Source organism: Piliocolobus tephrosceles, chromosome 11, assembly GCF_002776525.5.
Source record: "Piliocolobus tephrosceles isolate RC106 chromosome 11, ASM277652v3, whole genome shotgun sequence".
Classification (NCBI taxonomy): domain Eukaryota; kingdom Metazoa; phylum Chordata; class Mammalia; order Primates; family Cercopithecidae; genus Piliocolobus; species Piliocolobus tephrosceles.
The window spans coordinates 115,814,456-115,838,160 of NC_045444.1; the positions used below are offsets into that span (position 1 = coordinate 115,814,456).

General features: G+C 40.9%; 1 protein-coding gene across 1 annotated transcript in view; it reads right to left on the reverse strand.

Moving 5' to 3' along the window:
* Positions 1–2,160: 2,160 nt before the first annotated feature.
* The window catches only part of DNER (delta/notch like EGF repeat containing), a 366,117-nt gene continuing 344,572 nt past the window's right edge, over positions 2,161–23,705 (reverse strand). The window contains exons 12-13 of the mRNA XM_023193935.2: positions 12,481–12,727; positions 2,161–3,186 (exon numbers count right to left, since the gene is read on the reverse strand). Coding sequence (XP_023049703.2) covers positions 3,075–3,186; positions 12,481–12,727 — 359 coding nt within the window. The 3' untranslated portion in view covers positions 2,161–3,074. The remainder of the gene's footprint in view (positions 3,187–12,480; positions 12,728–23,705) is intronic.

The following is a 23,705-nucleotide window of genomic DNA, read 5'->3' on the forward strand; positions in this document are numbered from 1 at the left end:
AAGTGACAGGGTGGGAGGCCCAGGCCCCATTGTGCTAAGTGGAGACTTTGGTTCCTATGTCAAAGAGGCCTACTCAACTGTTAAGACCACTTGGAAATAACGTATCTGCATGTGCCATTTTGTGGCAAGAGTAAAAACTTTGAAAAAACTCCCGAATGAGCTGGAGACACTGCTGTACCATTTCTAGATGGCAGGGATCCCTGTCATTACATGTAGTTGCTTTGGCATGTGAAGATCCACATATTAGAGAACTAATTATGGCTACACTGAGTTATAAGACCACCATCAGTTCAGGAATTCTGGAGTCGTAGTTAATTCGGGTTTATCAAGTACTATTTTCACAGCTAGTGCAAAGTAACAACTTGAGACGGTGGAATTTTGACACCCTTAGAGAATGTGCTCCCTGCACTAGGAAGACTGTTCCTCACACACATCACAATGTACTAACTGCAGATCCCAGTCACTAATCATCAAAGCAAGGGTACTAACCTACTTTGTGATAAGGTCTGAATCTAAAACAAGAACAGCAGCAGCAATAACAACAGCTAACATGTGCTGAATTTTGATGGGCGCTGGAGGGAGGATTTACACGCATTCTGGCATTGAATACTCACAATGATTCTTCAAGGGAGGCCCTATCATGATCCCCAATTTTCAAATTTTGAATATTAGGCCCAGAGACTTACCTGTCCAGAGTCATTACCAAGTAAATGATGGAAGTAAGATTTTAATCTACCCTGCTACAAATAAGCTGTCCTATAGTGGAGTTTCCTTCATGGTGTTCTGTGAAGTGTAATTCTATATTTATTTGTTTATTAGATGAAGGTCTGGTTCAAAACAAGCTATAAACTCGGGAGCCAGGATCTTCTGGTGGGGCTTGTGTCGGTCACCATCTGCCTGATGCAGAACAAGTGCTCAATGAGACAAATTCTTATCATTGAATGTCCAAATGAATAAGCAAATGTCTTTAGATGTACTTGGTGGCCACTCTCAGGTGGTCAGAAGGCTCTGCCCAAGATCTGAATTTGTAAGCTCCATTAATTGGCTTTCAAGAGACAAGCCGTGATGGTAAAAGACTTTAGTTTTTTCAACAAGTCCTTTAAGAGACATCGCATATAATGAATTTAAGACTTTGGGAGATTGAAAATTATTTCAGAGGGTGTGATCGAAGCAGTTTGCAAATGAAGACCAATAAGCAAAAAAGACATGGAGGCTCAGACAATGTCCATGGGCTCGTGGGGGTCAAGAGGCAAATGGAGTTCAACTCACACCTTTTCATGGCCCTTTCCTATCATCGATCGAGGTGTCTGAGCACCACACAACCAAAGGATCTTTTACAGGAAGATGGGAGTAAATATGTCTGCACAACACTCTGCTGCATGTTCCCATAAATGTTTAACCGACCAAGTTAATATTTTGTTCTTACTTTACTTCCAAACACTTAACTAAAATATTAACATATTGCACTGTATCATTTAATAATCAGAAGGCGGGTAGACTGCTGTGTTATTTGTAGGATTAGGAACAGATGTTTTGAGGGTAGAGCAAGAAGGAAAAGCATCTAAATAATTTTTTTGCTTAAAACTCTCCCTCACACCTGGTTCCAGGACTTCTCTTGGCCTTACCCGACGTCCCTGTGTGCAGTTAAAAATGCGTTTTTAAAAATAACTCTGGGACTTCAGAGCAGCATTTGGATACAAAATGGAACCGAATATAGGGTGGCTTTAAACTAGGCCTTCAGGTTTCTAAGAACCATGAACTGTTTGCTAAGGCAATTTCATTTAGTCTCCACAGGATAGCAGCATACAAGGTATTTCTTGAGGCCACAGGTGCCTGCCCTCAATGCCTAGAAGTAGCTCCGGATTCCAGTGTGTTCACTGTCCACATGTGCTGCATTTCACTGGCAAATTTGGATATACAACGTTGGATAACAATTCTTAATTTTTTTTTACACTTCACACTGACGAGCACCTAGGGTGAGCTTACTGACAATTAGGAGGTCAGAAGGGCTTGCAGAGGCAAAGGAGCAGGCTCCGGCAGCCACCGAAGTACACGCCTCGGGTTATTTAATATGGTATCAACCGTGGGACTGTTTGGCAAACAATAGCAAATCCAAAACTTTTTATATATCGTTTTCAAAGAACAAAAGAGACAACTGCATCCTTGACTTGATAACATTTATTCAATATTCTTTGAAATTAGCAAGAATCAGAAGAAGCACATATCAATCAAATACAGCCACAAAAACATCCTGGAGATAAATAAAGCTGCACTATGAGAAATACTCACTACTGAAGGAACCAGTACTCTCTTATGTTTACTACCTCTTAACAACAAACGACTCAAATGTAAATGTAATTTACTCACAATATAAAACCCTTGACTTTTTAAAGAAAAATGTGGATTCAAATCAATGAGAATTTGCCTCGCTAGGCCTTTTTGTTACGTATGTTTTTGAGGCCTAGTTCGACGACTGTTACGAAAATGACAAAAACAAACTCGAAAGAATGTTTCCGCAAAGTTCAACGAAACAGTGCAGAAATAAGTTACTTACCCATGCACAGAATAAGGCAAAGGCTAATTTCATTCAGGTTAGGAATAATAAATTTAACTAGCTTCTTTTCCACAAAACGAACATTTCAGACTTCTGTTTAAGTAACGGGTATACTCTATTATGCATCATACGCTACGTTACATGGTTTTCCTAACTCTACTCAGAAAGCCAGCACTCAAATGTCAAACAGAAACTTCTCCTTGATTAGACTTATTCTGTAACAACCACAGAAATTAATCTGGGTCTCGTGATAGTGTCTACGGTGAAAAGAGCACACACTAGTAGAAGCATACAGTTTAGAGAGCTGAAGGTACATTAAAACGTAGTCTATGGATAGTTTCACAAATTTCGTTTTTAAAATATTTTTTCCAAACTAAAAGCTGCAGAAAATTAGTTCTTAAATATTCTACTGAAAACTCTTGAGCAGCTAGCATTTTAAATTTCTTAAGCTTTTTATTTTCTTAAAAATATTTAAATGAGTGTAGTGTCTCATCTTTTTGAAAAATAATCCAAAAAAAGATTACAAATCTTTTGTTTTAATCAGTGTGACCAAGGGTTTGTCATCAGGACTATAATCTTCATAGGCAATGGGGCTCACATCATACATTGCAGGCCGGGATTTCTTTCCAAACCTGAAATCAGAGAGAAAGGACTCTGGTTAGATAAATACTAGATCTCAAGTTTAATTACAGCAAGTGATGAGAATAATTTATATGCATGCATTAAATGAAATTGTAAAAATACATTCTCTAGCAAGTACAGAAACTTTAGACATCCTAATATTAACACTGAATGTGTATAAACATTAGTCTTTGGTGTTAGAAGCAAAAAAAAAATGTATTTCACAAAATGTAGAGCTCAAATTAAAGTTGGAGCTCCTAGGTTAAATCTTGGCAAAGCAGTCAAGCATGACAGCTCCACAGTAGATATTAAGAAAATGTGTATTGATTTGTCTTTTTCTTCTGAGGCCCATAAATATTTGGAGAGGTGAGTTTATTTTATATCCACTCCAGTGCCTGGAATATAGCACAGCAGGGCAGTCTTCCCCGGGCCATGGACAGACAGCCTTTCCTGTGGGATTTTCACGGGATAAGCTGTGAAGGTTTGAGGTCATCTGAGATCCCAACACAAAAGGACAGAGGTGGGAAATGACCTCAGATACAGAGGTGTCTGTCCACAAACTATGCCAGAACTCACCATTGAATCCCACCTACCTATCACCTCCCAACCCTAGCACACAGAAGCCAACGTTTCGTCCAAGCACAAGGCCATTGTCTCAACAGATTTGTATATATCAAAATTGCCTCAACAACAGGACTGACTCCCAGAAGCCAGGGGAGTCAAAATCCAATTTCAGGACTTCCTGTCAAACCAGTCGTAAGATGGCAATTATTAAAATAAAGCCAATTCAACTTCTGGGTGGTCTCTTCCATTCAAGACCTCACCTTCCCTAAAAGCCCTGGAGTGCAACAGGATTCAAACAATCTTCCTTGCTAATCCATCCTCCCTTCTCCTTTGTCTGGACAACATCTTTTAACTGTTTCAAGTCCACCAGGGCTCTTTAAAAAGGCATTTTAAAAGAACCTTCAATTTTACAAGGTTCCTAGGATGGGGCCCCTAGGAATTAAAGGGGCTTATTTGCCATGGCTCCCGTCCCAGCTCTCCTCTTTTCTTATTTTTTCCTTTGATATATTGAAAGTCTGTCTTCTCATGTATGGAGATGGGAAGTAGAATCAAGTGAGAAATCAGAAAACAGTGCGTTCTTCAAATGATCTTTCATTTTAAACAGTCATCAATCCTGTATTCCAATCCTCTCGAATTTTACTAGTCTTGAAGAGCACAAAGGCATATGCTATGCCAGACAGACACCAGGCAAAATATGGCATCAAAGAGTTAAAGCATTCTTCCCTCAGAAAAACCCACAGCTATTACTGCAATATGACAAAAAACTTCAATAAATACTTTCTAAAACGTGAAGCCTCACTGAAGGTCCACCATTGTGCTCGCATAGATGTGGGTCAGACTCTAGCCTGCAGTTTGTTTATCTAAATTGAGTGAGGTCTGCATAATCTAAGGATAGAAAAAGTGTCAATACAGTAAAAGTGTCAACAGGCCCGTTGGGTCTTATTCTTTCTCCCAAGTCCAACAATTTCCTAGGCTACATTAAGATGCAAATATTTTGACAGTTTATTTCTCATAAAATAGCTAGATATACGACCACTAATAATAATAATTTAACAAAAAATATCCAGCAACCCAGTGAAGAGCTCTCCATATCCTAACATAGTAGGATACAGAGAGCTTTGACCTGAGGGACAACAAACTATATTAACTAACTGATTAATTATTTGATTGGTTCACTGAAAGGAAAAACCCAATTGCATATATCTTTAAAACACTCTTTTTTTTTTTTTTTTTTTTTTTGAGATGGAGTCTCACTCTGTCACCTGGGCTGGAGTGCGGTGGTGCAGTCTTGGCTCACTGCAAGCTCTGCCTCCTTGGGTTCACACCATTCTCCTACCTCAGCCTCCCAAGAAGCTGGGAGACTACAGGCACCTGCAACTAAGCCCGGCTAATTTTTTTGTATTTTTAGTAGAGATGAGATTTCATTGTGTTAGCCAGGATGGTCTCGATCTCCTGATCTTGTGATTCACCCGCCTTGGCCTCCCAAAGTGCTAGGATTACAGGTGTGAGCCACAACGCCCAGCCTAAAACACCCATTTTTAAATCTAATTTCACAGTTTGAAAAAGAACCTGCTTCCTCAGAATCTAGAATGTTAAAGCCTTCATTTTACTTAATCCATTAACAAGCTATAATTTGAAGGGCTATAAACTTGGATGTTGTCTTGGAACTCAATATAGACAAGGCAGGTTTAAGGACGAGTGTCACAGTATGACAAGGCAAAGGCTGACGCCACTCAAGAGTGAGCCACATGGCCACCTATGCATGTTCGCAGTCGACTGAAGAGCAAAGAGCACCACTCTGTGTCCACACTGGTTAACTGAGCTGTGTGGCCCAGCCCTAATGGGATTAACTCCAAACAGGTATGGGTCATAAAGTATAATGCTACTTACAAAGGCGGTTAAAATAAGACTAATAACCCCAGCACCAGAAGAGAGAGCAGGCAGGCTTAGAGCTGGAATCTCTGCATTTCAACTTACTAGCTGCTGAGAACTTTGTTCAATTCCTTAGGAGAATTTTGCAGATTTCCACCTGAAATGCTGTATCTACCATATGGAAGCTAAAATGGCCTCCTTTATAGAAACACCATAGTTTTAAAGCACACAGTACAGTGAAAAGACTTTGTTTGAATCTCCTACACCTCTCACAGTGGCAGGCTTACACTTGTTGATAAACGAATGTGCATTCATATCTACATTTAAAAGACTAACAGTTTATATATATATATATATATATATATATATATCTCAGGCACTAAATCAATGTCAGAGGCTGTTTATTTTACTGCAGGCATTTTTATGCAAGTGTTCATTTTTAAAATAACTACTACTTTTTATCATAAAGATACATTTTATATGTAAAAAACAAAATAAAATTGGAAGCTAGAGAAAATTATAAAATAGACTAGGGGTTAGCAAACTATAGTCTACAGGCCAATTCCAGCCTGATGCTTGTTTTACAAATAAAGTCTTAGTGGAACATAGTCAGGCCCATTCACACCTCCTCTGGCTGCTTTTGCACAACAAAGGCCGAGTTGAGCAGTCATGACAATATGGCCTGCAAAGTCTAAAATATTTTACAGCTCCCTGATGAAGACCATAAGAATCGCCCGTAGTGCTGCTCTCCAAAGGACGCGTCAATGTTTTGTGCATTATTCTTCTTCAGTCTGCCCATCCCTCGATCCCACTTCCCTTCCATTCATTTTACAAATATGTATGAAGCCCGAAGTCCCGCTGAAAGTATTATATATAATAATTATTATTACATATTTTAACAAAATTGAGAAAATGCATACTGTTTTGAAAATGACTTTTTTCAATCAATAGTGTGTGTAATGCCTTACTCAGCATTCTTGTTAAGTAAAAAAAAAAAAAAAAAAAAAATCTTACAAGTTAAAACATTAATAAGAAAATGTTTCTTCTGTGCTGGGTGGGGCGGGCTGGGTGGAGCACCCAGCATTCATAGTCACATGTTCCCACCTGAGGTAGCTCATGGCCTATGACGTGACCACAGATCATGACATGTGGGAAATGTCTGCTGACAGTCCATGAGGAAGCCAGATCTTTAAAAGATGGGAAGGAGTTGACACACTCCCTCTCCTCCTGGAGAAATAGCTCAAATATCCTAATGTGGTGGCTCCATCTGCGGCTCCTTCCCGGCCCCTCAAGGGGTGATGCATCCAGCATTGTCCTTGGTGTTCATTCAACATCACATTCAATCGTCTTCTTTTCACTCATTGATCATCTCATCGCATCATCATAACAACCTCATCAAGTGAGTACATCTCATTTATCCTATATTACAGATGATGAAACAGAAACTTAGGAATAGTTTTCCTAAGGTCACACCTGGTGGGAGGTGGAGCTTTCTGGCTTCCAAGCCTAGATGCTGAACACTTCATTGCAACCTTCATGCATGTGACGACCCCATAAACTGAAGCCCTCACTTACCCTGTGCCTGACAAGAGCCTGGGTACTGCTGCATTGAAAGGCATCACTTTCAAATCAGCACACCTTCCTTCTCATTAATAAACTCTGGCTTACGAATCTCACTTACAAGTCCTGGTTTTCTCACTTACAAACTCTGTGACCCTTGTGTAAACTGTATTGTCTCACTAAGCCCAAATTTCTTTTGCCTATAATGGGGGACTAATGATACATGGGCCCTTACACTCTTGTGAGATGCTTGCAAATGAGTTATTTGTGAATGATTTAGCACAGTGTCTGGCCCACGGGAAGCTTTCAGTAAATGTTGGCCATCACGGAGGCACTAACAGAAACGACAGCACCAGTAATATCAGTTAGCACAGACATCTCAAACATCCTATCTGGTGACAAGTCTTGGGTGTCTATTTCTTCAAAGAAACAAAAGATACTGCAACCATTTATAAGGCAGGTCAAAGAGCTGCTAGTTCATGGTCCTCTGAAAGTCAACCACTAAAACAATGCTGCAGAGAGAATGTCAGATCTTGAGAAAAGCCAAAATTGGAAGGTTTTGAGCTATTGGGGAAAAAAACTGAACATGTCCTCCATGATCTGTTTTCTGTGATCAGCCACTTCTAGCTCGTAGAGCAGTCAACTCAGTGGGACCTCAGTGTCAGAACCTGGAGAGCCCTGCTTTTGCTCCTGCTGGTCAGTTACAAGCTCTTCCCTGCCTGAGTATAAGCAAAGCAAGCATGTTGCAGAGACTCCTGGGATGAGGAAGAGGAGGAGGGGTCTCCTTCTCAACCCTACTAGGAGTTAGCACCAATGGACTCTGACATCAGAATCACCCGACATGGCCTCAGTCACTTGTGACTATCACAGGTGACCTACTCCATGTGTCCTGTGTGGCTGCTGGGCTGCAGTCATTCTGATCCAATGTCACCTCCAGGATAGTAGCAGGGAGACAGCCCATAAAATGGACACTGGCTGCTGAAAACTAGGGAGAGGATAACATCAAAAGGTCTGAGTTTTTGCCAATGCCTGTCTAGGGTTTCCAGGAAATCGGAGCAAAGAGAGCCAACCAGCCCGAGACCCAGCCATGGCCTCTACACAGCTATGCTGTAGAAACCACACATTGGAGCTGAATAAACGTTCAGAAGAGAAATTTTCCTAAAGGGAAGGTATTGTTTTAATGTCAATAGTTTTATCTGCAGTCACTGGTGCATGCAGAAGCTTGTCCGTTAGGAATTACGCAGTAAATATTTTTGATATAAATCAGCACCAAATAAGAGCCAGGTTTGTAAATGCTTTCAAGTTTATTCTTTCCTTCCAAGAGTATTCAGTTAAATATCTTCCCCATGGGCCATATGAGCAGAAGGCTCAGAGGAATCTATCTTAAGCTATTCTAGGGCTGAAATAAACACTCCCCTTAGCCCTGAAGGATCGTAGCCATGGATGCTTGTAGGGGCAGAGGAATCTGAATTGTTGGGTCTCCCAATACATGAGAATATAACGCCATGGATTCTGCTCCCTCGTGGTGAATGAAGCCCTTCCAGGAATGACGAGGAGAGAAAACAGTCTTGGGCACTGAAGAAACTTGTCAATTCTCTGCTCCCTTTTTTTGGCGGGGGGGGGGGGGGGGGGGGGGGGCAGAGTCTCCCTCTGTCACCCAGGATGGAGTGACAGGGTTTCACCGTATTAGCCAGGATGATCTCGATCTCTCGACCTCGTGATCCGCCCGCCTCAGCCTCCGAAAGTGCTGGGATTACAGGAGTGAGCCACCGTGCCTGGCCTTCTCTGCTCCTTTTTACGTTCTTCATCTCCAATCCAGCAATTTCAGGATTCTGCAAATGTTCCTCTAGGCTGGCGCCACTTACTGAGTTGGTGCCCTGGGATGAGTCTACCTCTTAAGCCGGTCAAGGCACCCTATTCCAACCCCTAACTGAGATCATCCATTCATTTCAAACCTCAAATGTTAGTGAGGTCTACTACCTGCCAGGACCCATTGGAGACACAGAAATAAAAGCTACTGCCTTTTATTTACAGGGTAGTGGAGTAAAGAGTCAAATAAACAATTAAGGTGGGGCTCGCAAGGGTTGGTATCAGGGCTTCCTGGATGTCGTATTGCCTCAGTTGGCTGTGAAAGGAAGGCGCTAAGATGAGCAGCCATGCAGGGCCCAAGTTGGAGGAGGGTTGAGTTCTCTGTCCTCTCTCGCAGTTACATAAGCAAGACTGGGTGGGCCGGGCGCGGTGGCTCACGCCTGTAATCCCAGCACTTTGGGAGGCCGAGACGGGCGGATCACGAGGTCAGGAGATCGAGACCATCCTGGCTAATACGGTGAAACCCCGTCTCTACTAAAAAATACAAAAAAAACTAGCCGGGCGACGTGGCGGGCGCCTGTAGTCCCAGCTACTCGGGAGGCTGAGGCAGGAGAATGGCGTAAACCCGGGGGGCGGAGCTTGCAGTGAGCTGAGATCCGGCCACTGCACTCCAGCCCGGGCGACAGAGCAAGACTCCGCCTCAAAAAAAAAAAAAAAAAAAAAAAAGACTGGGTGCAGCTCGCACCTCAGCACTGGTGCAGATGCTCAGGGTCTCCCAAGTTCTACCTCCCACTGTCTCCTGCCCATGGAAGCTGAGTTCTGGCTTTTGCTTCTATTAGAATGACAAGATCACTGTAAGATCTGAGAATTGGGTTTGGGGGATTTCTTTTGGAGAAAGCAAACTCTTCAAACTTCTTAGCTTGTATGCCATTCAGATAGAATAATTTGGGTTTTCTCATCTCTCTCTCTTCTTTTTTTTTTTTTTTTTTTTGATATAGAGTCTTGCTGTGTCACCCAGGCTGGAGTACAGTGGTGTGATGTCAGCTCACTGCGACCTCCACCTCCCAGGGTTCAAGTGATTCTCCTGCCTCAGCCTCCAGAGTAGCTGGGACTACAGTGCTTATCTTTGTCGTTGCTGTTATCATTCAGTTAGGTAGATATAAGAAAACATTCATGATATTTCACTTTCACTTCTTATCATTCCCACTGTAACCAGAATCTGAAGCTACACTTTCCCAATAAGTACTGGTAAAAGCTAAGTAGAAATTCAAAACAAATACAGAATCCATTGATGAAGGACAAAAATCTCAGTGTAGAAGGGCAGACATGTCCTGAAGGAGCACAGCTGTGAAGGTGACTGCAGCTGTCTCTCAGGCTGCCTGATTTGGAACTTTGGAAATGAGGTGGAGTCACAGAGACCGTACCCAGGAAGGATGTTCAACCTCTACGGGCCTGCCCAGATCAGAGGGAAGAAAGTCCTTGAAGGAAACAAGATGGAGATGAAAAGGATGGAAAAGAGAAAGGATGCAGCTGTGTGCTGTTGAGATAGAAAACCCAGGGTTTTTGTTTTTGTTTTGAGACAGAGTCTCCATCTGTCAACCAGGCTGGAGTGCAGTGGCGCCATCTCGGCTCACTGCAACCTCCAACTCCCAGGTTCAAGTGATTCTCCTTCCTCAGCCTGCTGAGTAGCTGGGATTTCAGATGCCCACCACCATGCCCAGCTAATTTTTGTATTTTTAGTAGAGATGGGGTTTCACCAAGTTGGCCAGACTGGTGTTGAATTCCTGACCTCCAGTGATCCACCTGCCTTGGCCTCCCAAAGTGCTGGGATTATAGGTGTGAGGCACCACACCTGGCCAAGTCTTCTCATGTCTTGACCGACACCAACATAGGACATCTCAGGATAGATCATACAGCTACCAGTTCCCTTGAGCCCCAATTTGAAGGCACCAAGCTCAGCCCACTTTTCACTACAGCACACTTACTTTCTGAATTTTGTGCTTCAGATTATTCAATCAGCAAAAGAAGAGATGGCTTACTTCAACAAACAATATTGCTATTTTTGGAACACACACTCTGCAAAAGTCAGTAAAATGTGATCTTAGTTTATTGTTTTATGTTATATAATAGATTCGGAGAAGTAAATATGGGGTTATCTGTTTATACCATCTTTAATATTTGTAATGGATGCTGGGCTTAATACCAAGGTGATGGGTTGATCTGTGCAGCAAGTCACCATGGCACAAGTTTACTTATGTAACAAACCTGCCCATCCTGTGCATGTACCCTGGAACTTAAAACAAATGTTGAAGGAAAAAGTATACATATTTGTAATTTAATATGACTGCCATAACTCTCCAAGGAGGAAGAGTTATCCCTTTATACAGTTGAGGGAGCTATATTTGTGGAAAGTTAAAAGATCTGTCTAAATCATGCTGCTATAAAGACACATGCACACGTATGTTTATTGCAGCACTATTCACAATAGCAAAGACTTGGAATCAACCCAAATGTCCATCAGTGACAGACTGGATTAAGAAAATGTGGCTCATATACACCATGGGATACTATGCAGCCATAAAAAAGGATGAGTTCGTGTCCTTTGTAGGGACATGGATGCAGCTGGAAACCATCATTCTCAGCAAACTATTGCAAAGACATAAAATCAAACACCACATGTTCTCAATCATAGGTGGGAATTGAACAATAAGATCACTTGGACACAGGGAGGGGAACGTCACACACCGGGGCCTATTGTGGGGAAAGGGGACAGGGAAGGGATAGCATTAGGAGATATACCTAATGTAAATAGTGCAGCACACCAACATGGCACATGTATACTTATGTAACAAACCTGAAGGTTGTGCACATGTACCCTAGAACTTAAAGTATTTAAAAAAAAAAAAACAAACAAACAAACAAAGAAAAACAGATCAATCTAAACTATGGAGTCAGGTAATAGAGTCATTAAGACTTGAAGCTATACCTCACCAGAACTTACACTCTTTCTATGACACCACATTAACTCCTTGTTCCTCTGGAGTCTTTCTTCCAGAAAAGGATACTGATTTATAAATATTCACTCTAAAAGTAGAAAGACAGCTCTTTATCCTTCTTTTACTAGGCCCTTAAGTCAAATGAAATCATTAAATGTTGACTGTTTGAAGAGCAACACGGCAAGAGACATTCCCCAAAAAAATTCATCAAAAAAGTTTTAATACACAGTGATTACAAATCAGATATTTATAGTCACAGAGCAACCCAAATTAGATGAACAAATATATTCAATGTAAACAAAGCAAAAGGAAAATCTAGCAGCAAATTAAAAGGAGTTTGCTTATCAAGTGGCCGAATGATCTATCCCCGAATACAACATGGAACCTATGTTTCATTCTTTAAAATCTCCTCTTTGCAGATGAAAAGTCCTGTGTATAATATGACCCTGTTCCGAAGAATGCACATGTGAAGGCAGCATTCCCCATGCCGCCCCCGCAGCCCACCTGGCATGCCGGATGGATGCAATGGCATTGCTGAACTCGCTGTCGATGCTGCGGCAGTTGTAGAACTCCTCGTAGGCTGGCCTAGAAGAACCCTGGTACTCGATGCGGCTGATGCGGCAAATCCCGACAATCAGGATGATCAGCATGAGGATGAAGGCCACGCAGAGGGCTCCGATGATGATATAGAGGGAGTGCCGCGGCATGTTGGTGAGGCTCTCCGCCATGTGCCCAGACTTCCACTGGAGGTCTGTAGGCAAAAATAAGCAAATGGTTGGGTTTGAGTTGTGACCTTTGAGAATGTGAAAGCCTTTTTCATCTTTGCATAGATAACTTAAAACCTAAGGGCCATTCAAACTTGGAAGAATTCTTTTCTATGGATTATCCAGACCCAGGGTTAATATCCTTATGACATAAGGACTTCTTAAGAATCATTAAGAAAAACCAGAGGCTGGGCACGGTGGCTTATGGTTGTAATCCCAGTACTTTGGGAGGCTGAAGTAGGTGGATCACTTGAGGTCAGGAGTTTGAGACCAGCCTGGCCAACATGGTGAAACCCCATCACTACTAGAAATACAAACATTAGCTGGGCATGGTGGTGGATGCCTGTAATCCCAGCTACTCAGGAGGCTGAGCTAGGAGAATCACTTGAACCCGGGAGGCAGAGGTTGCAGTGAGCCAAGATCGCACCACTGCACTCCAGCCTGGGTGACAGAGTGAGACTGTCACAAAAAAAAAAAAAAGAAAGAAAGAAAGAAAAACCAGAAATATGCCACAGAAAAACAAAGGATATAAGGAGGAATTCATAAAAAAAAAAAATGCAAATAGAAAATTACTTGGTTTCGGAATCACAAAAAAGTGCAATTCCTCTATCAGCTCCCAAATATTACTTTAAAATTATAACCACAGTTGGCAAGGGTACCCAGAAATGAGGACTATAAGTTGATATAAAACCCTTTCATTTACTAATCAGCATATGCTCTGACCCAGATATTCCCATTTTAGGATGTATGCTGGTGAAGTAGCCCAGGAAATGTAGCCTTATGTGTGAAGATGCTCATCTTTAAGATGCTATCATAATTTTTAAATGTTATCACCTATTACATATTTAGAAAAAGTCTCAGAAAATCACACAACCATGTACTCACTGCTCAGTTAATAAATGTTAATATTTTACCTTTTTTTTTTGGATTTATTTCAGATAGTTTTTTAAAAAGAAATAAAATATGGCTGGGCGTGGTGTCTCACGCTTGTAATCCCAGCACTTCGGGAGGCCAAGGCAGGCAGATTGCTTTGAGCTTAGGAGTTTTAGACCAACCTGAGCAGTATGGCAAAACCCTTTCTCTACAAAAAATACAAAAATTAGCCAGGCATAGTGGCACACGCCTGTGTGCCTGAGGCTAGAGAATTGCTTGAACCTGGGAGACGGAGGTTGCAGTGAGCTGAGATCATACCATCACACTCCAGTCTGGGCAACAGAGTGAGACCCTGTCTCAAAAGAAGAAAAACACACACACACAAATGTAACTAGAGTTCCCTCACCCCATACTCTCTCTCCATTCCACCAGCAACAACATCATTTATAAAAGTCAAAAAATAAAAACCTAAATATTTAACATTCAGTGAGATGAAAAGATATCCACTAAACAACAAAAGAATAAAAGCCTGTTACCAAACAGGATCTACTTGGACAGTACAATAATTTGACAATATCTTATGAGTTTAAAATGTCTATATACACATTGAAAAGGTCAGAAGGATAGTATGATAATGATGGCAAACGTACACTGATTTCTTAGTATAAACTAAGCTCTTTAAAAACAGCTCATTTAATCATTATAACCACCAGAAGATATATTGTTCTCTCTCCCCACTTTACAAACGAGGCCTAGAGAATTGACGTCACTTGGAGTGAATGCCTCTGATACTAGTCAGGATCTGAGATCTTGGCCTTTGCATAGCAAAATACTAACAACAGTGATCTCTAAAAGACAGAATTAAAAATGATTATTTTCCTCTGTATACTTCTGAGTCTTTTCCAGCTTTTTAAAAATAAGAATGTATTCCTTTTCTGATGAAGAAATAAGCAATCCATCATTTAAATAAGACATCCGTAGGATCATCTTCCAGCATAAGAGTGGAAATAGGATCAGCCTTGGGATCACACCAACCTTGCTTTCAATCTCAGCTCCTACATTTACTTGATCTTGAGTTTCTGTTTGTTTGTTTGTAAAATGGAAATAACAACATATACCCCATTGGCTTGCTGCAGCATGAGTTAGAAAACATGTTTTTAAAATATTTAAAACTTTTTAACTTTCTAAAAAGTTTAAAAAAAAAAAGTTTTAACTTTCTAAAAAGTTTTTTAAAAAAGTTTTAACTTTCTAAAAAAGTTAAAAAGTCCACTCCTGGACATGTGGTGGTGGTCCCCAAAGACGAGCAGCTGTGGTGGTGGAGGAGGGAAGGATAAAGGGTCACATGCTCTGAGTTGAGGATTATTGAGCATGGCCCTGTGTCCTTCCTAAGAACACCAATCTGTATTAGCAGGAAAAACTGGAAGGACAGGATGTAATCTCTGTGCTTGGCATAGGTCAAGCACATCAAATTATTTCCTGTTTATAGATCTGCACCCAAATGAAATGCTCTAGATAGTGTATACAGGATTTGAAAGGGAATTGTGGAAATTTTAAAGAGCTAGGTAAGACCAAAGAGAAGCTGAACTCATATGGAAAAAAGGATGCTTTCTCTACTCACACCACCAACACCACCACTCCACACTTCCCCACCCACACCAGGACATCATTTTCGTGGTAGAATTCCAAGTGCCTGCAAATGAGATTCACAGGTTAGTGGAAACAGAAATGAGCCTGTCTTTCCATGAAATCCACAGGACTCTTTTCACTGTTCCATTATTGGAGAGAGTATTTGTGGCCTCTGGATACTCACACCCTCATCTTAGCTGTATCTTCAGTCATCATAGATCTAAGAATCACAGTTAGCTATTCCTTACCTTGAAAAGTTGCAGTCAGTCTGAAGAAGAGCACAGATAGACACCCAAACAGGGGGCCAGGCCTGCAGACTCACTTTCTAGAAGCTAACAGAAAAATCACCCATGCGCCCAGCCTGGATGCTTCCTGAGAATTTGAGAACAGATGAATAATGCGATTTCTGAGTTCACATCCAGACCCTCCTGAATATTTCACCAAAACCTTTGAAGCCTGGTTTGTCATTTGAGTCTGCCTGCCTGAGCTCATAAGGCCCGTGGAGCTTAGTAAAACTAAATGACCATTAGTGCATTGACTGCTTCATCTAAGCCAACTCACACACAGGCAGACAAAGTGACATAAATCACCAGAAACAAATAGTCACAATGGAAGGGAGAAGGTGTTTTGGGAAACCAGAACCAAGGCTCAATCCCCAAATCTGCAGCCATCTCATTTGGCAATACCTAGTGTGCACTGAGAGAGACAACTGATTTTTTCTGGCTGAAAAAGCAAGCGTGATTCACTTCATTTCCAAGTATTATAACATTCTCTAAAAAATTCAGTTGCAGGCAGGAGTCCAGCACTCAGCAGAGTATGTTATAACATCCATTTAGCATCAACACAAGGGCAGCCAGTACTATGTTTCTCCTCCAACTCGGTAGAGTGCTCAGATCTGATCACTATGGAAGATCACACGAGTTCTTGATGAGTTCTTGCAGTCTATGCATAAGCTTCATAGAATTAACTTACACAATACATCAATTGTGTATACACAGTGAGTGCACAACCACATGGCCATTAAAGGGAAAAAAACAACCATACTGGGCTATGTGCACAATGCAGTGTCCCAGGTCTGACTGCCTGCATTTATGACCATCTGCTCCATTTCCCAAAACTCTGTATTCCAAGCTGTTTGAACTTTTGGAGAAACTTTCTCAAGATCTATTGTAAAAGCTCTGCTTTCCTCCCTCCCCCTGCCCTTTTCTTTAAAGCTAGATTCCACCTCACTGTCATCTAAAACTTTTTTGATAGAAATGACTATGGCTGCTTTATAGGCTAATTGGTTTAGTAGCTGGGATGGATCTGGCTAAGTCCAACGCTAGGTCTGAGAGGCGGCAAATTTATCTATGCCAGGTGCCTGCAACCACCATCTCTGAGTCCAGATGCTATCCTCATAAGTCATTGCTTTGCTGCATCCCAGGAGTCCCATCACATGAATCGTTGACTACTTTGGCTACAGCATGGCACAGGGAAGAATCGTGAACCAGAATGTGCCAGATGGGTTCATCTCATCAGCACCAGCACGTGCATGACCAGGAATGCATACGCACGAGCTGCTCAAGAAAAATGTCACACTTGTGAGTCTGACGGATCATTTTCATTTTTTTAAACTAAATTAGTTTGAGGTTTTGTATTTTCCAAAGTGCCTTTGCATTAAACATTTCAGTTGGTCCTAAACAAACACCTGGAGCTAGGCAGAGGTACTAGACTTGGAGCAGCTGCTCAAGGTGAGGCAGGCAGTCAGTGGCTAAGCCGAGAATAAAATCAGACCCACCTCCACTCTGCCAAAAATAGACTCCAGTCAATTTGTACATTGAGTCGAAAATACATAGCCCATATCTATTTTTCAGTTTACCTAGATGAATGTAGCTAGACTAGTTAATTTGCTTACCTATGTTATTTTGAAAAAGAGCAAAAGTGAGACTGTGTCTTATGAAGATGTTACTTAGCTTAATAATTTTTAAGACTACTTACTTGTTGCCTAGAACAATCTTGAGGAGGGATGTCAATTACTTTGTTTTCTATAGCTAAAGGTTAGCAGGACAATCAAAGCAGTCAGTGAAACTGAAAAAAGATGAACAAATCTTGTTAATCTCCAGAAGAGAAATGAATGTGAAAAGGGAATGAAAGAGATCATCTCCTTTATGGGATCCATTCACTGAGCACTTTAATTAAGGACCTACTTTGTGCCAGGCACAGTGCTGAGTGACAGAGATGGAAAGCAAGGGAAAATAGAGAGAAAAGTAGGCTCATGTAGTTTCCAGTTTTCTGACGGATGCAGGGATCAGGCAAATGATCCCCAAAACCAAGTAAAAGTACAACTGTGCTATGTCTACAAGGGACGAGCTCTTCAGTGCAGCAGGAGGACAGGGGATATTTCACGTCACTGACTGTCAAGAGAGCTTGCACAACAGGAGCCCTTAGGGAGTTAGGTTCTAAGTGTGAGTGAGCAGTAACCAGGGACAGGCAAGAGCAGAGGGAAGACCGCACAGGCAAAGAACCAGAGTGAGCACAGGCCTGTGGGAGGGGGTGAGGGAGCAGAACAAAGGCTGGAAGGAGAACAGTGTGACTGCTTGAGAGAGAGGCAGAGAGTAGCCGCAGCAAGAAGGGATCTCCTTACAGGGTAGGGCAATGTGGCCTTGGGTCTTTAGTCACTTATTTATTTTAATAGGAGTTTGGCACAGTCAGGGTTGGAAACAGGGGGAGGGAAGTTCTGAGTGTTCCAATTTGCACTTTGAAAAGATCCTTCTGGCTGTGCATGAAGAAAGGGTTTGAGGAGCAAGGACAGAGGCCAGTTCAGAGGCTCCTGCAGGATGGGGCAGAGTTAGTGGTAGCTTGACCTGTGGTGATGGGCATGAGACAGAGAGAGAGGAATGGATGTGAGTGCTGTGTTAGGTGGGAATCCACCAGACTAAATGCAGCTCATACAGATAGGCCAATGAGGGGAGAGAAACCAGGAGGACAATTCTCGGTTTCCTGGCTTTTATCGCTGGATGGATGAGGTGCTGTAGCCGAGTGAGAGAACCAGGTTTGAGAGGAAGATCCTGAGTTTGGTTTTATACATGTTAAATTGGAGGTACCAATTCTGGACATGGGCTTTGGGAAAGAATATATGACTAAATCCTCAAAAGCAATTGCAGCAAATGCAAAAATTGACAAGTGAGACCTAATTAAAGAGCACAGTAAATAGACTATTGACAGAGTAAACAGACAACCTACAGAAGAGGAGAAAATATTTGCAAATGGTGCATCCAAGAAAGATCTAATATCCAGAATCTATAAGAAACTTAAACACTGAACAAACAAAATCAAATAGCCTCATTCAAAAGTGGGCAGGATATATGAACAGACGCTTCTCAAAAGCAAGCTTATAAGTGGCCAACAAACATGAAAAAAGGCTCAACATCACTAATTATCAGAGAAATGCAAATCAAAACCACAATACGATAACCATGTCCCACCAGTCAGAATGGCGATGATTAAAAAGTCAAGAAACAACAGACATTGGCAAGGCCGAGAGAGAAAGGGAATACACGGTTGGTGGAAATGTAAATTAGTTCAGCCACTGTGGAAAGCAGTTTGGAGATTTCTCAAAGAATTTAGAACTACCACTCAACTCAGCAATCTCATTACTGGGTATGTATCCAAAAGAAAACAAATTGTTCTATCAAAAAAACACAGGCACTTGCACATTCACTGCAGCACTATTCACAATAGAAAGATACAGAATCAACCAAGGTGCCCATCAATAGTGGATTGAATAAAGAAAATGTGGTACATATACAGCATGGAATACCATGCAGCCATAAAAAAAGAGTGAAATAATGGCCTTTGCAGCAACATGGATGCAACTGAAGGCCATTATCCTAAGTGAATTAACATAGGAACAGAAAAACAAATACCACATGTTCTCACTTATAAGTGGGAGCTGGCCAGGCATGGTGGCTCACACCTGTAATCCCAGCAGTTTGGGAGGCCGAAGTGGGTGGATAGCTTTGATCTTAGGAGTTCCAGACCAGCCTGGCCAACATGGTGAAACCCCATCTCTACTAAAGATACAAAAAAATTAACTGGGTGTCATGGCACATTCCTGTAATTCCAGCTACTTGGAAGGCTGAGGCACAAGAATGGCTTGAGTCTGGGAAGCGAAGGGTGCAGTGAGCTGAGATGCCACCAGTGAACTCCAGCCTGGGTGACAGGGTGAGACCCTGTTTCAAATAGAAAAGAAAAAAAGGAGCTAAACATTGGGTACTTGTGGACATAGAGGCCACAACAATAGACATTAGGGAGGAAGGAAAGGGAGGGGGAAATGGTTAAAAAACTAATGGGGACTATAGTCAGTACCTGGGTGACAGGATCATTCACATCTCAAACCTCAGCATCATACAATGTACCCAGGTAAAAACCTAAACATGTACTCCCTGAATCTAAAATAAAAGTTGAATAAACAAATAAATTGGAAGTACTTTTAAGACACCCAAGCAGTTATGTCTAATAGTTAAATTTTGATGTTTAGCTCATCATTTTGGTTAATAAGAGCTGATATTTATTGAGGGTTCAATGTATGCTGAACACTAAGTGTTAAGGTGCTAACTCACCTATTCCTCCTATAATGCTTTGAGGTAGACACTGTTATTACATTCATTTTATATAGAAGCAACTGAGACTAAGAGGGAAGCTATGTGTCCAGGGTTACACAGATAGTAAGTGGCAGCTCCTGAGTTTAAGCCCAGCTGCTCTGGTTCTAAAGCCACACACTTCAATCAATAAGGAATGTTTTCCAAACTGTAGATCGTAGAAATCAATGTAATGGGGCCAGACTCACATTTAAAAACAAAATTTAGAGAACTATTTCAGAGTTTGTCACACTTATAAAAAGTTAAGTATTATTTTACGTTGTGTGTGTTTGTGTGTATATTAGACTGTGTGTTACATGCAGCGTCAAGATGTAAAACATACTACTTATTGTGGGTTGCACTCGAAAGGCATGAAAAGCATTTCCCTATGCTGTACACATCCATCAGTACTCTTCAGAGAGACAATAGAAAGTTCCTCCTCATGAGATTCTTTGGAACAAAATAGTCAAGATTACATCAATAACAACTACCTATCTATATAATGCCTGTGGTCCTACAATATTCTGTACTTGTAGAAAATTGCTTATTAACTCAAAAGTATCTAATTTACCAAGATTCCATCAGCGATGGGAAATTTCATTTTCAGCAGATGCCCAGAGACTTCTAGTTGTTCAAAGAGAAAGACAGCTGATGATAATAATTAAGGCAATCATTTATTAAGTACCTAGTATGTACCAGTCACTAAACAATATTGGTTACTTTTACTATCCCATTTATCAAGGCCTAAGGCTCAGAGACCTTGTTTTCTGGCCCAAGGATAAATATCTGAGCTAGAATCCAAAATCAGCTCACTCATAGAATTGAGTTATCAACCACAAAATTCCACAACAGCATTCTTTCTGCTCAATCAGTATGCTTTCCCCACATCTAGCCTCAATCCCTCCCTGAGAAGTAGAGGATGCATTCCTGGTGTCCCAAGTATGTACTAAAGGTAATTATGGATTCAGTGGGATTTGCAAGTTACCCTTGAATCCCACCACCATTGCTTTGGAGGGGAAAAGTTCTAAAAGACAAAAAGCCAACTTATAATGAAATGCTCATGAAAAGTTAAAAGATGATCACCAACCAAAATCAAAATATTAAATGCAAAAGCCCTTTGACAACTTTATCTTTGAGAATTTCTGTTATTGATATTCTCACATAAGTAAGCACAAAGGTGCTGCTATGATCTGAATGTATGTGACTCCCAAGTTTAAATGTTGCAACCTAATTGATACAGTTAGGCACTGTGTCCCCACCCAAATCTTATCTTGAATTGTAGCCCCTATAATCCTCATAATCCCCACATGTTAAGGGAGAGACAGGTGGAAGTAACTGAATCATGGGGGCAGTTCCCCCATCCTGTTCTCATGATAGTGAGTTCTCACGAGATCTGATGGTTTTCTAAGAGGTTCTTCCCCATTCACTCAACAGTTCTCCTTCCTGCCACCTTGTGAAGAAGGTGCTTTACTTCCCCTTTGTCGTTTGCCATGATTGTAAGTTTCCTGAGACCTTCCAAGCCATGCTGAACTGTAAGTCAATTAAACCTCTTTCCTTTATAAATTACCTGGTCTCAAGCAGTTCTTTATAACAGTATGAAAAAAAACTAATACACTAATCGACAAAGCAATGGTATTAAGAGATGTAGTCTTTGGGAAGTGATTAAATCATGAGGGCTCTGCCATCATGAAGTAGGTTAATGTCCTTGTAAAAGAGGCCCAAGAGAGCCACCTTGCCCTTCCACCATGTGAAGACACTGCCAGAAGGCTCTATCTATGAGGAATGGACCCTCATCAGACACTGGATCTGCCAGTGCCTTGCTCTCAGACTTCCCAGCCTCCAGAACTGTGAGCAATTACTTATTGCACAGTATTTTGTTATAGTATCCCAAGCAAACTAAGACAGGTGCATACATATAAGAATATTCATTCTAGTATTGCTTTAAATAGCAAACCCCTCCAAATGTATTATCTATCAATGGGGGTCTGATTAAATAAATTTTAGAGGTGCTAAAGAATGGAAATACCATGTGACATTTTAAAAAGTGACATAAATCTGCATAAGATAGTGTGGGTGCACCTTCAGGATATACTGTTACACATAAAAGCAATATATTGAAGAGTGTGTATAAAACTCTCATTTGTACAGGAGAAAATAGGAACTTATCTATTGACTGATGTATCTACAAGAATACGCAATAAATGTGTCTAACAGTAGTTACCTTTAGGGAGTGAGGTGGGGATCTGGATAAAGTGAGATATTAATTAATTTTATTTTTTAAACATCTTGGTTTATATAAAAATGAGAACCAAAGAAGCCAACCTATTTGTATAATAAGAACTGCCCATATAATATAATCACTTGATAAGTTTCTTTAACTATTATTAAATTCTATCTATTATTAAAGGAAGAGGCCCAAGACATCCATCTATACTTCACACTCTGGCCCCAGGAGGAGTTACCTTCCCTTTCCCTGGTTGTCTAGAGGTGGCTGTGCAAAGCCTTACAGCGACTCATCATATATTGAAACCTGCCCTCAGATTACAAGCTCCCAAAGGAAGGGGATGTTTCGTTAACCCTTATATCCCAGAACTACACTCAATTCCTGACAATAAAGAGCCACTGATTCCTTATGGAATGCATAAATCTAAGATAGCCTATTTGCCTATTTCTCAACTGCAAAATATCATTAATTCAATAGTTTAACTGTATTTAACCATAGATTCAACTGTTTAATATACAAAACTGCTCACTGTCAGTCAGCGAGGTTAACTATAACTCTAACTTTATAAACCTTACACAGACAAAGCAAAACACACCAACACCGCTATGTCAAGATTTACAGATATTTTGATTTTTAGACCTTGATTCTAGGAAGGCATGTTTTCCCTTTATTATAATTCAAAAAAAAAAAAAAAAACTGTGATTAGTCCCAAGGTGGTAAAAATGAATGGCAGAGATTTAAAACTTCATCAATGTTGTTCTGTTAATTTCCAGAACTGTGGGTTTTCATTTGCCTTAAAACGTGTATAAATCACTATAGCTATTTGAACGATTCTATTAGGATGGTCCTGGATCAATCTTCTTGATAGTTTTGATAAATCTATGTAGTCTGTTAGATTTCTGCTTCTTATCACTAACTGGTGGCCAGATAATTACCCTAAAGGGGCAAATGACTAGGGTGATGCATTAACAGATAAAACTAAATCTACCTCATCCCCAAATACTGTAATATTTAAGAACAAATAGAGAAAGGAATGAGATACCATTGGTGGGTGGTATGAAAGGCTGAATAAGCGTCTCCCAAAGATGTCCTAATGCCCAGGACCTATCAATACATTACTTTATATGGCAAAAAATGACTTTGCAAATGTGATTAAATTAAGATCTTGAGACGGAGAGATTATTCTGGATTATCTGGACAAGCTAAATGCAACCATAAGAGTCCTAATAAGTGAAAGAAGGAGGTAGGAGAGTTGAAAATTGAGTGATGAGAATGAAAGCAGAGGTCAAAATGACATGATTTCTGACTTTGAAGAAGGCAGAAGGGACCATGAGCCAAGAAATGTGATCAGCCTTAAGGTTAGAAAAGGTGAGGGGGGACAAGCTCTCCCCTAGAGCCTCCAGAAGGAAGATAGCCCTGCTGGTCCCTTGATTTTAGCCCAGTGAGGCCCATTTCAAACTTCTGCCTTCCAGAACTGTAACGTGATAGATCTGTTATTTTAAGCCATTCAATTTGTGGTAATTTGTTACAGTGACAAGAGGAAACTAATACAGATGGTCAGGGAAGGCACCTTTGAACTGAGACCTGAATGAGAAGAAGGCAGCTGTGATAAGATCTGAAGGA